General features: G+C 45.0%; 1 protein-coding gene across 1 annotated transcript in view; it reads left to right on the top strand.

Moving 5' to 3' along the window:
- ALKBH5 (alkB homolog 5, RNA demethylase) overlaps positions 1 to 13,981 on the top strand; it is a 235,433-nt gene extending 221,452 nt beyond the window's left edge. Inside the window, exon 4 of the mRNA XM_069645704.1 lies at positions 13,245 to 13,981. Coding sequence (XP_069501805.1) covers positions 13,245 to 13,446 — 202 coding nt within the window. The 3' untranslated portion in view covers positions 13,447 to 13,981. The remainder of the gene's footprint in view (positions 1 to 13,244) is intronic.
- The last annotated feature ends 437 nt before the right edge of the window (positions 13,982 to 14,418 follow it).

The raw sequence follows: 14,418 nt of genomic DNA, 5'->3' as shown, positions 1-14,418 counted from the left end.
CTTCAGATTGTTTCATTCCCACTTGAGGACCCTCCAATATATTCCAAAGAGTTATCCACTGTGACATTTCTAAAATCATTAATCAAATTGGCCCAAAATGTTGCCCTTAAATCTTTTAGCTTCTTGCAAGCTAGCCCGATATGCTTTAAAGTTTCAATTTCATTCCCTTTACAGAACCTGCATGTTTTATCTTCTCTAGGGGATATGCTGCCTGGTGCCCAACATTTCATTGGCCTCTTAACAGGTTCAATTTTATTCTTAAAGAGTAGCATCTCTAGCAAGTGTCTAGGAATTTCACATATAATTTGATAATTTATTGAGCGACTTTCCATCCAGATTGGTCAAACAGATTTCTGATGCTTGTTAAGCTGCTTAGAATCACATGCTGTGCATATGGTCCGACATCCAGTGGTAACCAGAGAGTATTGCATCTTGCCTTTCGGGGACCGAAAGGGGACATCGGCATAGGCGTGTCTGTAACACTATCCCTATCGTGACGTGTAGTGTACCCAAAATCCCTCGCGCGCCGAGGTCCCTCAGATTGTGTTTTTCCACCCAGATAACTGGTCGCCCTATAACGGAGCTCTTACTAGAGACATTGTTTATCTTCACCGAATTGTCGGTTTATTCCCCGTTAAGTACTTCGCCCAACAAGGACATCTTCGACGGAGACTACGGGGGATTCGTCTATGGCTGTGGGTTTCGGCACCTAAGATCCGGCGGCCGGATTTTCCATGTAGTCAGGCCCTCTGGCCGATCTATACAGTAGGGAGAGTGGGATCGGGTTGGCCATATTGCCAGAATGTCTTTCCTCCTTCCCCTCTTTTCCCTGTTGGTCTGGTCATCCTTCCCTTTAGCTATGGAAAGGACTCCTTTTAGATTCTGCCCCAAGTGTAGGGTCAGATATCCTTGGAAGGATGAACACAGGACGTGTAATGCCAGTCTCCCCCTAGAGCACGATGAGAAGCGGTGTGCAGCGTGCAAACTCCTTCGGCCTAAGACCCTTGGGTGCCGTGTAAAGCTGTGGGCCGCGTACGGTATGTCACACGTGGAACCCCCCCCCCCGCCACACATGCTGAAAGTGACGGGGGTACTTTGGATGACCAAACATCTGTTACGGATGTTATAGACCTTGAGGCGGATACGTCTAGGTCCGCCACGCCCCTTCATGACCCTTTAAGGCTTGACTCTGGTCTTGCTACAGGGACAACAACCAGTGACAGCGGCGTACAAGTGCATCACACTAAGCATACAACCCCTACGCTTATTTCAACGTCTTTGTCGAAAAAGGCAAAAGCGCCAACAGGGCTGCCGAAAACTTGGACGGTTCCCTCGGATCGTTTAGATCCAAAGCCTTCCCCGCATCCGCAGCAGCGTTTTGTGACTGGGCAACCTAAAACAGCTAAGGGCGCTACTCTGAAACCTACACACGTCGAAGCACGGGAGCCGATGCTTTGACGGTCTGTAAGGCCGCGGTAGGCCCGAAAACTACAGCTAGGCCTCTACCCGGAAAACAACCGCTAGGCCCTCTAGCGCCACGGAAGGTATTACACCTGCCGATAAACAATCGGAGCCTGTGTCTCACGACGATTCAGCGACTATTGAAGCAGCATTGAGGAGAATTACGGCAGCGGTGGGCCTTACCCTGGTTCCGCCTAAGGTTAGGGGACAAGCCGCAGAAAGACATTTTGGCGGATTGGGTTCCCGATTCGAGGATAGTCGAGAGCCTCTTTCCGACGCCCTGAGACTCTTTCCGACGCCCTGAGAGACTCCTTTCGACGCCGCAGGGCGGAGAACGTTGTTTCTCCTCACGCAGGCCCGTTTGGGTCCTCTAAATGGACTACAGAAAAAAGGGTGTATGGATCGGCTGGAGCAGATTATCAGGTTTTTGATCATTCCCCACCCCCCCCGAAAAGGGCCCGGGTAGACTCTAACCTTCAAATTCAGGAAGAGCAGTCTCATGTCGTCCAACAGGAAGACGTGGTCCAGATGGACACATATAGAGACATCTATAATGAAGAAGCTTTTCTGCAAAAATGTGAGGAAGACCAACCGGATACTACGATAACTGGGAGGAGACCCAGCAGAAAGGTCAGGACCCATGGACACAGCAAGATCAGGACTCTGATGTTTTGTGCCTAGACTCTCCTCCTTCCACCCCGGCTCGCCAGGCCTCTGCTGTAGATGACCAAATGGCATTCAACTCCATGTTGAAAAAAAGCAGCTGAATACTTTAAAATTACCACTCAAGAGGCGGTACCTGAGCAGGATTTCGTGGAGGATATCATTAAAGAAAAAACTCTGGTGAGTCAATCCATCCCCTTCCTTAACTCTGTTAAGAGAAGGGTAGCTCCCTCATTGGTGTCACTTGCTCAAACTTGGGCAGTGAACCCAAGAGTCGAAAAATTATTTTGCCCTTCTCCTTCCGACCCTCTATACATCAAAGGGCCCACCATCCCAGATTCACTGGTAGTGACTACCACTCAAAAAAGGGCAGGGGTACCCCTTGCCATGGGGAATCCCCACCGGACAAGGAATAAGCGGCTGTATGCCCTTGGCAAACGAATCACGTCAGCCGCATACACTATATGGGTTGCTAATAATACTACTCTATTAGCAAGCTATGCTGATGCCCAATGGAACTTGGTCCAGGAAGGCCTCCAAGAGGTCCCCGAACCCGCCAAGTCAAAGCTTCTCTCCATTGTAAAGGAGGGAAGACTAGTTAGCCAGATCATGGTGAAGAACACCTTGGACACTGCGGAAACTGCAGGTAGGTCTCTTGCTCAAGGGACCCTACTGAAAAGGCACGCTTGGCTGTGTACATCAAGATGTAAACCTGAGACTCAGGCCTCCCTCATTAATAAACCCATTGAGGAGACTAACCTCTTCGGGAAAGCGGTGGATGAGGCTTTGGAAACAGCCAAGAAGGAGCAGGAGACTCTAAAGTCTCTGCAACAAATTTCATAGAAACCCTCCTCCCAGAGGGGTAATGACTCTTGGCGGTCCTATCGAGGGCAAGCCTGTGCTGGTCAAAACAACTACGGCACAGGTAACGTCAACACAAATCAAACATCCGGAAGCCCCACTTACTACCCCTCAAGGGATCAGAAACGCGGCAAGGGTAGAGGCAGAGGCCCCAATCCCAGAGGAGCCACGGCCTCTGGTCAGAAATGACCACCAAGTCCAGGTCCCCTCCCATGTCACTCCGGTCGGGGGAGGGGGGTGATTAACATCTTTCATCAGGGCATGGGAGGGGATAACTTCCGACCAGTGGGTCTTAGACGATTGCCCATGGTTACTGTGTGGAATTCGCCCAACCTCCACAGTTCAGACTGCCGCGCTCATGGCGCCTTTCACCAGACCATCTGGAGATCCGGATCCAAGAGGTGGAAGAACTGCTGGGAAAGGATGCCATAGAAGCTGTCCCTATTCTTGAGGTAAACTAGGATATTTATTCAGTGTACTTTCTTGTACCCAAAAAGGATCTCCCCATGCTCCCTGTTCTAGACCTGCGCCCAGCGAACAAGTTTATAAAATCCCAGAAGTTTCGTATGATGACAATGCAGGACGTGATGCCATTGCTGATACAAGGGGACTTCATGGCAACATTGGACATGAAAGATGCATACTTTCATATTTCAATGTTGCCAGCGCACAGGAAATATCTAAGGTTCATGATCCAGGACAGGCATTACCAATTCAAGGTACTCCCCTTTGGCATCGCCTCGGCACCAAGGGTGTTCACCAAAGTCCTGGCAGTGGCAGCAGCACACCTGCGCAGACTATCGGTCTTGACGACTGGCTCATCACGGAGGACTCGTTCGACGCTTGTTTTTCAAACACCCAAAAAACAGTAGATCTCCTTCAGCCTGGGTTTCTCAATCAACGAAAAGAAATCCAGTTTAGTCCCCAGCCAAGTAAAACAATTTCTGGGAGCTCTAATTCTGACGGAAGATGGCCTCGTCTTCCCCTCCAAGAGGGTTCAGAACATGCTTTCTCAGATTGCTCAATATGTAGCCAGTCGGGAGGCGACTGTACGCAAAGCCATGCGTTTGCTAGGGATGATGGCGTCATGTATACTTGGTTCCCCATGCACAGCTGCGCATGCGTCCCATGCAAGAGTGGCTCAACAGCCGGTGGCGTCAGGCCAGCGGACAGTGGGAAGATCTGGTAGTTGTCTCGCCAGCCCTCGTTCTCTCTGCAGTGGTGGTCAAGAGAAAACCTCTTGAAGGGGAAGACCTTCACCACCCCTACAGTGGAAGCCACTCTCACGACAGACTCATCTCTCACAGGGTGGGGAGCTCATCTGCTTCAGCAAGAAGGCACACGGAGTTTGGTCTCCAAGTGGGGTCCAACCATATAAACTTATTGGAGCTTTTAGCTGTGTTCAAGGCTTTGAAAGCCTTTCAGGTGCAATTGCAATGGAAGACGGTGCTAATTCTAACAGACAGCACTAAAGCTATGTATTACCTGAACAAACAGGGAGGCACTCACTCTCCAGGGCTATCAAAGCTGTCCCAGAACATTTGGATATGGGCTCTCAAACACAAGATGTTTCTGTTGTCCCAACATGTTCCAGGAGAACTCAATCTTCTAGCAGACTTACTCAGCAGAGATTTCCATCTGCCCGAAGAATACGAATGGTGACTGCACAAAGACATTGTGTCCAACGTCTTCGCAGAATGGAGTTTCCCAGAGATCGACCAGTTAGCTACTCGGGAGAACGCCCAATGCCAAGACTACGCCTCCAGGTACCCCCAGAACCGATCCGAGGGGAACGGTCTCTGGATAACATGGTCTGGCAAATTTGTCTACGCTTCCCCATTCCACCCCCTCACCCCCCCCGACTCCCCTTCTCAACAAGAGTGCGCAAGATGCACCAGGAACCAGTTACCATGATACTGGTGGGCCCGCCAACTCTGGTTCGCTCACCTGATGGAAATGTCCCTCTCCCCACCAGTCAAGCTTCCCTGCCCGTACAATGATGTCTCAGGACACGGAGACCCTACACCCATGCCCACAAACTCTGAACTTAGCAGCCTGGCTCCTGAGATCAGAGAGTTTGGACATCTGCAACTCCCTCAGAGGTGCATGGACATACTCTGGGAAGTGAAAACCCAATACACGTTATTGCTATGTCAGCAAGTGGAATCGTTTTGTCATCTGGTGCAATTCCAAGGGCATCAATCCAATAGATTGCTCACCCTCACACGTTGTGCTGTATCTAACTCGCCTGTTGGACACTGGGTTGGTCTTCAATTCCCTAAAGGTTCATCTGGCTGCTCTGTCAGCCTACACCACATCACAACAAAAGGTATCGTGGTGGAAAAATTGAAGCCTGATTAAAGCCTTTTTGGAAGGTGTTAAGAGGATTTATCCTCCCATCTCTCACCCAGCCCCTGGATGGAATCAATGTGGTTTTGACCAGGCTCATGGGAGCTCCCTTTGAGCCCATGCATAAAGCAAGTCTGAAAGACCAGACTTATTAGACAGCCTTCCTAGTGGCTATCACTTCTATCAGAAGGGTTAGCGAACTGCAGGCTCTTTCTGTTCTAGACCCCTTTGTTAGTCCACAAAGATAAGGTAGTTCTGTGCACACATCCCAGGTTTGCGCCTAAATTCATCTCAAAATTCTGTGTGAACCAATCAATCGAACTACCCACTTTCTTCCAGAACCCTACTAACCTGGCCAAAAAAAAACTTCACACAGTAGACTTGCGCAGGGCAGTCATGTTTTACCTGAAAAGAACTAAACCACTAAGGAAGACTAAACAATTCTTTTTCAGTGGCAGCTGGTAGAGAAGGGGATCCTGTCTCTAAATCAGCTATCTAAAGGTGGATTGTCAAATGCATCACACTGTTTCACTCTTGCTAAGAGAACTGCCCTTCAAGCCTAGAGCACATTCTACTCTAGGCACTGGGGCATTCATTGCAAATGTTCCTCTTGAGTGCATTTGCAAAGCGGCAACCTGGAGTTCTGTACACACCTTTACAAAACACTATTCTAGGTCTGATTCTCAGGTGGGACATGCAGTACTAAGACCTCTCTTCTCTACTGTTCCTTCTCACAACCCGCCTCCGACTCTGGGTACTGCTCGCTAGTCTATGCACAGCATGTGATTCTAAGCAGATTAACAAGCATCAGAAGACATGCATTACTTACTCTCTTTATGTACTCACTCACTATAGCCTTGGGCTCCCTCATGGCAGAAAAAATACAATTGGAGGGGCCTCGGCGCGTGAGGGATTTTGGGTACACCACACATCACTATAGGGATAGTGTTACAGACACGCCTATGCTGACATCCCCTTTCGGTCCCCGAAAGACAAGATGCAATACTCCGCGGTTACCACTGGATGTCGGACCATATGCACAGCATGTGAATCTAAGCAGATACAATATTCAGAAATGCTATTACGGTAAGTAATGCATGTCTTGCATGTTACACTAGTAGAAATCCCGTCAAATTCCCAGATAATATTTTTTGCCTGATTAGGGTTTTCAATTGGCATATCCTCGGTTGCGTCAATGTTGCTCAATAGTTTCATACACATACTTTCCGATTAAATCCGCATGGACAGCTTTCTGTCATCTAAAATGTTTTGGGGATGATAGAATAACTATTGTTCCTTGGCTAGTAAAATCTTTCACAAGAAAGCCTTCCAAGAGACCAAAGCCTGTATTCGGAGAAGACCAAGCTCAAAGCAAATTGATGCAAACCCCAATACTTTATTCTAAAGAAGGCCTTCAAGTTGTTCCGTCTTAACCGCATCCCATCTTAAAAGCGCTTCTGACCCATACGTTCTAATTGTTGTGATGTAGGCCTTCTAAAAATTTACTAGCTGGTGAACAGGGAAAAATCCCTGTTCACCATCACTTTAGCTTGTTTTAGCACTTAAAGCGTGTTCTTTAAGTAGCTACATTTATTAAAGGGGCTGGGAGTCTCAAATATCACAAAACCCAAATATACAAACTCTAGAGCGTTTCAAAATTTCTGTTCATTAAAAGCCATCTAAATGAGGGTGTGCTTCTTGTGATAAGGTTTCAAAATCATCCCCTTTGACTTGAGTGCATTGGCCTCGGTATATTGATGGAGAGTTACATTTGGTGCTGCAGCCCAATAGAAGTTTGGTCACAAAGTACCAAATCGTCTCCTTAAAGCAGCCCATTTATACTGATCGATGTTCCAACATACAGCTCGCTAACTTTTCTATCTGCTGCGTCGGGCAGGCCCAGTCCTTTAGCTTGGCCCATAGAAAAGGGTGCGAACCAAGTCAAAAGCCATCGTAAAATCAATGAAACAGTAGTATAAACACAGACTTGGGTGTCCCCTTGTGTGTTCCAGCTCCACTCGCAAATCCTGATTGAAATTGATCCAAAAGGCCTGCATCTCTAGCCCAAAACATAAGTTAGGGTTCCACTAATTTACATAAGATCTTGCCTGGTAGATCTAGCAGAGTTATGGGCCTATAATTAGACAGATTCATACGGTCTCCTTTTTTATGAATGAGCACCACGATCGAAGTTTTCTAAGAAAGAGGGACTTCCGTTCTAAGACTTTAACAAATAGTACAAATTAAAAAATATCCCATAATATCGGACTGCCCCTGAATGTTTACTCTTGATAATATTTTCTATATCCTTTGTCCAGCCCTGCGTCCCAAGTAACTTTTTTTTTTTCTCCAGTGGCTTAATTTAAAACGACCTCCATGCCATTATAAATCTTTCAAATAGAAGGCAACCTACACCGCTTTCAAAATTAGATTGATTTGTAGTCTCAATTGTGGGTTAATCTGGTTTGTTAATGCTACAAAATTGTGCTACATGTTTCAAGATGGGCAGCATTAGCTCAGCGTCATGCTGGGCCATAATCTATACTGAATCAACCAATTCTTTAATTTCGGATAAATCTCCTTAATTCATCTACATTAGGAGGACGAGATCTCTGCAATGCTCGCAGTTCCCTTTTCATCTTTTTCGTATTTGTAGATTTGGATCAAAAGCATGAGGGCGACTCCCTTTTTTTTCATGTTGACTAGGGGCTTGTTATACATTTTTCAGCAGAACATCATATGGTAAGCTCTCTAAAATGTATCTCCCCTTTGTTTTTTTTTTTCCCTGATTGTAAATAAAATGTTATGCCCAGAGCTAAATTGCAATTGACTTTCTTTTAACTCCCCAATCTAATCTCAACTTCTCAATAAAAGAATCACTTCCATAAAATTGAGTGAGACAAATATATAAGAGACAAATATATAATCAATCAGCGAAAAGGAGACCCCATTACTCCTGTTGTCTTGGGAGGGATATCCCCCTTTAGAGCACCACTGACTCCAAATTTCCAATCATTGAACAATTTAACCCAGCTCATGCCTCTCCTCTTTACCGCTGTTATTTTGATTGAGTGGACAGTCCATATCCAAATCTCTTAAATAGCAATTAAAATTTCCCCTCCCCTACAATATGGTCCAACCCTTCATATAGACTTTTCTAATGTTGCTTCTAGAGTGTCATTTCTATTAATTGGATGGTTGCTGTGTTCTCAAACAAGTTGATCAGTGGGAACCCTATCACCATAAATACATTGCTTCTAATCTAACCAGTTGTAGGTTTGGGAGTTCAATAGCTATTAAACCCCTTCCATTTTGAACCCCTATCAACAAGCCTGCTGAGGGAAGTGCTTTCATTATGTAACCATCTTGGTGAAAAATGATTCACAATCCCATCCAGCACTAGTTTCTGGAGCAGCCATGTCTCCTGCAGCAGGAATATATATTCCCTTGTGTTCCAGTGTGCTCAGGCTGGAATAAATGAGTGCCCTCTCGTATTCCACACCTGGATGCACATCAATCCAACCTTAAGTGCAGACGACTGCTATCCTTCCCCTGAGGATTTATTATTTAAAAATCTTGCGTTCCACAACCAGTTCATCTTCATTAGAATTTGACCCCTGTACTTCTCTTCCGCCTACTTGTGTGAATGATCTATTCTCTATCAAGCAAGTGATTTTTTTAAATGTTTCAATTTTAAAACGCTTGATTATGGCAGCTCCTTATATCCTGTTGTACGTTGGAGATCTTGTTATTGAAAGGTTAGATTGTACCCCAAATGCAGGAACTGGTCGGAGATGGCTAAAAAGATTTAATATTAACTTTGACCACACATACAAAATCACCCTATCCAGCACTATCCCAAAACTCAACCCAATCGATCACTTGAGAAAAGTTAATGTAAAGAAGGAATAGAGCAAAGCAATGATGGGACCGCAAAACAATTTAGGAGGATCGTATCTTTGTCAATCAGCAATTTTTCTAAGACTAAAGTTCATACTCCATGGTTTCTTTTCATGTTGATTTGTTCCTTTGGCCACTGTGAGTCCAGTTTCTTGACCAGTGCTTTAAGTCACTGTTCCAGTGTGAAGAGTTCTTTTATTCCCTCCATTGCTCTGCGTTTTATTTGCAATGGGGGCGTTTAGCAACCTATAAACTAAAGATTTTGGGGAGCTGATGACACTGGGAGGTTCAATATAAATGTTCTTCCTGGAGTTGCAAGCCCAGAGTACATGTGGCCAGCTGCTGACACGAAGGTGTGGAGTTATTTGCTACTTCACAGCTGGATAGCTGTGGCTGCTTTTTCTCGTCTTTCGTGCACGTTACCCTTTTCAAGACATTTTAAGTCACCAATTCTGTTAGGTGTTGCCTCAGATGTAGTTGGATGGGGCAAAAATGTGCACGCTTGACGATTTGCGTTCATGTTTTCACACTTTTGATTTTTAGACTTTGTCCCCCTTTTCAGGGCCAGTTTTTTTACTTGTTAAAAATAGAGTAATTTTCCTGCAGCTCTTAAGTATTAACTCTTAAGGCAATTTGTAGGAGCTGAAATCTGCTGTTCAACTGTAACATCCTCAAACGTGTTTTCTCTCGTGTTTTCTTGAGGCGAGGCGGAGGGCTCTGAAATGAATAGAATTGAAGGTGACATGCTTTTTTTTCACCCACCGACTTTGGGCAGACTTCTTTCAGGGGCACATGACCTTTAGCTCCCACTAGCACACCTTCTAGAAACTAGTGTTAATTTGGATCAGTAGTTTGGATCCTCTATGGTCTCGTTTACAGTCACGAATAGCCTTACTACAGATTTTGGTACAAAATCGAGGGCAGCGAGAAAGGCGACTCCTGCAGGAGGTTCCAGAGATGTTCTAAAGGTCTCATAGAAGCCACAGGAGGAACGAGGAGGAACTATTGCCTGATTCAAATATCAAATCTGGAGATTCTGCTAATTGGGGTTTATCCATAGTGATCAGCGAACTCTGTTCAGGTTGTGACATCTAGGGGGCTGGTAGATTTTTGTGGCTGATCCTCATCTGAACATTCTGAGTCAGATCCTCGGTGAGGGGGGGGGGGTCAGGGCATTACACAAACCTCTCACCAACTTATAGTTTTCCGGTAGGTGTCTTACCTTAGGGGGTGGTGGGGGCACTTTTGTTTCCGGAAAAATGTAATTTTCACATATGAAACCCCTTTGTGAACGCCTGCCATGGCTCTTGTGATGGAACACGTCTTCCAAGTATTGCTCTATTTCGGCGTTAAATCAGTTTCTCCCACTAAATCTTTATTTTGGGAGGTCTTTACTGGCTGCACGGCAGATATCTTGAACAGACCGAGTGGGTGATGCACTTCAGCATTTGAAACTCTTGGCAGAGACTGACTACATTTTACTATCGGTACGATCTGTCCAATTAAGCACTCACCAGATACAGCAGAGTTCGAGAGACACGGGCCGACTGGTAAGGGGTGAGGTTGCAGTAGCTGCACTTAGCTGACTGCACTCTCCCTCCGCACTCCTTGCGGGAAGGTTAATGCGAGTGCTCCAGGGAAAATCCTCCCCCTTGCAACAATCTACCACACAGTTCTCTGCAAGCTCAATTATGTGCAGCAGACTGCACTCGTCCTCTGCACTCCACCGCAGATGTTTTGAATTTAAAGACGAGGCAACAGATTTTGAACTGGATCGGCCACTCCATGGGGAGCCTGTGCAACTGTTGGTGTTGCAAAGAGATGCAAACGAGTTTGCAGAGATCGAAAGTAGGTGTACTGTATCGCCTTGTACGGAGTAGAGTGGCAGAGTTTATAGGCAGGAATACCCAGATGGATGGAATTTGCATAATCCAAATTCCATTGATTGAAAGATGTTATAAAGAATAAACTGTAGTGTCCAGTTGATCTGGGGACCCTTTAATAAAGAAGCATCCCAAATTATCCCCAAATATTTCACTTTTCACTGCGTACCTAAGCAGTTGGTGCGAGCCAAGCAATAGGTACCTCAATCTGGTAAGAGGTCAGCTTCAACCCACTGGCTCACCTGGCCACAACCAAACAAAAGGTCTGAGTAATCTTAGGAGGGGGGGGGGCGTTGGAGGGGGAGGAATTATCGCACACAGATTTGTGCCTCTCCGTACGTGATCTTGTAGGTCTAGCCTGCTAAGCAGTTTATCGGTGGCAGCAGGTAAATATTAAAAAAACAGGAGAACCCTGTTGTAATGTGTTCTTCATATTTGTTTTACGGTGCATAATCTTCTTGTACATAGTTCTGTTATCCTAGCTGTATTGTTCATTCCTGCCTGGCTTAAAATGTGGTGACCTCAATATCTTCCACTGCATGGAATTATGGTTTAGCTTGAGAGAATCCGTTGGCAGAGAGCTGGAAGGAGTGCCTGCAGCCTTACCTTGATGCATACTTAAAAATAAGGCTCATCTTCCACTGTCAGTCTTCCAGCTTTTTTTTATATACCCAACAGTCAATCCTTAGACCACAAGAGCGAAACTGGTATTGTTGGATGGGTTGACCACAGTCAACTAAGAATGAAACAATCTGCTGTGAAACTGAGATCTTGGTATCTGGATTTCCCGGTAGCCAGCAGAGCTAAAAGATCAATTCTGCGGTAGTAGCCATATGAAAGGGATCAAAAGAATGACTTGCACTATCCAGATGTGAGCAATCCAAAATTGGCCAAGTACTACGAGAGCGGCTGTAATGCATTTACCTTTGGCCCAGTGTACTTAAGGGCGATTGGATATGGATAATTGAGACAAACCATTGGACATGTTTTACCCTCCTGGACAGCATCGCATCTTAGCATTGGCCCATGCAGTGGAGTAGTGACCAACAATGAAGCATCTTTGTCAGAAGTTATTGCGATTTTCGGCACTGTCTTGTGGACAGTAAATCTACAGTCAAGATGTGGTGGGCACTTGAGGTCCAGGATGAAGTAAATAAATTAAGCAAAATATTGAGCCTTAGCCCTTAGTGGGTGAGGGGAGGGTGGGAAAGGTGGACACACATAAATGTTTATAAATAATTGCAAGCGCGCTGCTATGTTTATGAAGATGGTATTTCAGCCATGAAGAAAATATCCAAATAGTTGGTCATGGCTGCCTGGTCACTTAAAAGGCTGCACAACCGCTTAGACAATAGTGGTTTATGGTTTGGGCTGCATCACGTAAGAAAGTGCTGCGTTTCTTAGAGATAAAAGGAATGAGGCTGTAGAGAAGAGGGTTTGTCTGCTTTAATTTAGTTTTAAATGATTTTAGTTGTGAATATGGACTCCATATCAATATCTAGGTCCAGCAACAATTCTCTGGCCCATGAACTTCGGGCAACATCAACTTGTGGGTAAAGGCTCATTAAGTAAGTAGAATCCTACAAGATCGGCAGTGAACTTCAATAGTACTTAAGGCTACTACTTTCAGATGAAGAATAAGACGCTGCTACTGGCCTCAATCATCTTTGCGTAGGCACTATCCTTTTAGCTCCTGTGGTGCAGGCCAATCACTTCAGTTTGGCCGTGAGAACAGGATGATGCAGTTAACATTGTAACTTTAATACCGAGCTCTGAATAGAAATACATGGTTGAAGATGCTAGCGGTGTACAGGGACAATTTAAAAAAAAAAATGCTAGTTCCAATAAAATTGTCTGTTACAATAAAAACTAGCAATAAACAAAGTTACGAATGAAAGTGTTTAATAGAAGCAACCTAATAAACAGGATTGTAAATTGTGGGATCGGCATTCCCCTTCTGATTTAACTCTCAAAAGAACAATAGCTAATAGCCAGTAGGAAGATCATCCCCCCGTGCATATGCTTTGCCTGCTACTGTGCTCAAACCTCTGGAATGGTATATAGTAGCCATAAATTCATTAAATGTGCTAGACGTGTTTTAATGTTTTTTTGTCTTCTCTCCCTCAGGCCTCGAATTCTAGAAATGGATAAAGAAGAAAACAGGCGCTCGGTTCTACTACCAAAACACAGTCGAAGGAGCAACTTTAGCTCTGAGAACTATTGGAAAAGGTCTTACGAGTACACAGATGACTATGAGGAGGAGGATGTTGAGGAAGAGGACAATGAAGATTGCACCCCAGCTCGAAAAGTGAAAATGAGGAGACACTGAACTCGCTTTGAGACTTAATGCAGTTCGTTTAATCTGCCTCCAGTCTGTGGACCTTCCTTTCCAGATTTTGTCGTTTTTTGAGCATCCTGCCCTATTTTTCGTTTTCTTGGCTAAAGATTTAAAATGGAAAAGATCTGAATGTTGTCGCCACTTTTCCTGTGATGGGTGAGATGCTCATGAGGTGTGTGAAATGTTACTCCTGTTGGAACTTTGTGCACCTACACAATGCCAGTTTTGTGCAGATTGTGTTGATTATGCAAAATCCTGATCCTCTGGCAGTTCTGAGACTTTTTTTGGCCCTTCACGAGTATGCATCGATTGACTCGAGTGTAATCTGCTGCTACCCAGACCTTGTACAAATCAATCCGCTCATGCAACCTATTGTAAGCTAACTTTGGGTGCGACCGATATGATTATTTTGGTGGGTCTGTAACATGAATGGTTTTTTCAAGGCAAAAAAAAATTGGCTGTTTCTGTAAATCACATTATTTTCTTAAGTTATGCGAAGTTTGATAAAAGTATTGCCGCATCATAACAGTTGCTGTGCACTTATTTTTCCCCTTAACAAAAATGAATCATACGAAGTATATATGCCTCATCCCTTAATGCCAGCTGTCACTCAGGAATCTGTCTCCTATTCCTATTGGAGTGAGTTAGAGCTTTTTGTGTTGCGTTTCTTTATTTTAACTGAAGATTTTGTGCTGCTTTGCATAAGGATACGAATGTGATTTACCACTGGGAAGGTAACCGGGGACGTAGCCATCACTGGCAGTGCAAAGGTTTACGTATACTGTGTTGTTATTTTGTGTGTAAAGAAACTGCTCTGCAGTACTCCATTCATTTCAGAATGGCGTGTATTTGGAACTCCAATGCACCGGAATGGACAACGCCTCTTTTCCCACTTGTGTTCACCTGATGCAAGCAGTTTTTGATGTAGCAGAAGCCCAAGCATAACTTAAAATTCACTAAGGC

This window comes from Ambystoma mexicanum, chromosome 2p (genome assembly GCF_040938575.1).
Source record: "Ambystoma mexicanum isolate Mex_15411 chromosome 2p, UKY_AmexF1_1, whole genome shotgun sequence".
Lineage (NCBI taxonomy): Eukaryota > Metazoa > Chordata > Amphibia > Caudata > Ambystomatidae > Ambystoma > Ambystoma mexicanum.
Note: the sequence above shows the minus strand (reverse complement) of the source record. Positions and strands in the feature narration are given on the sequence as shown.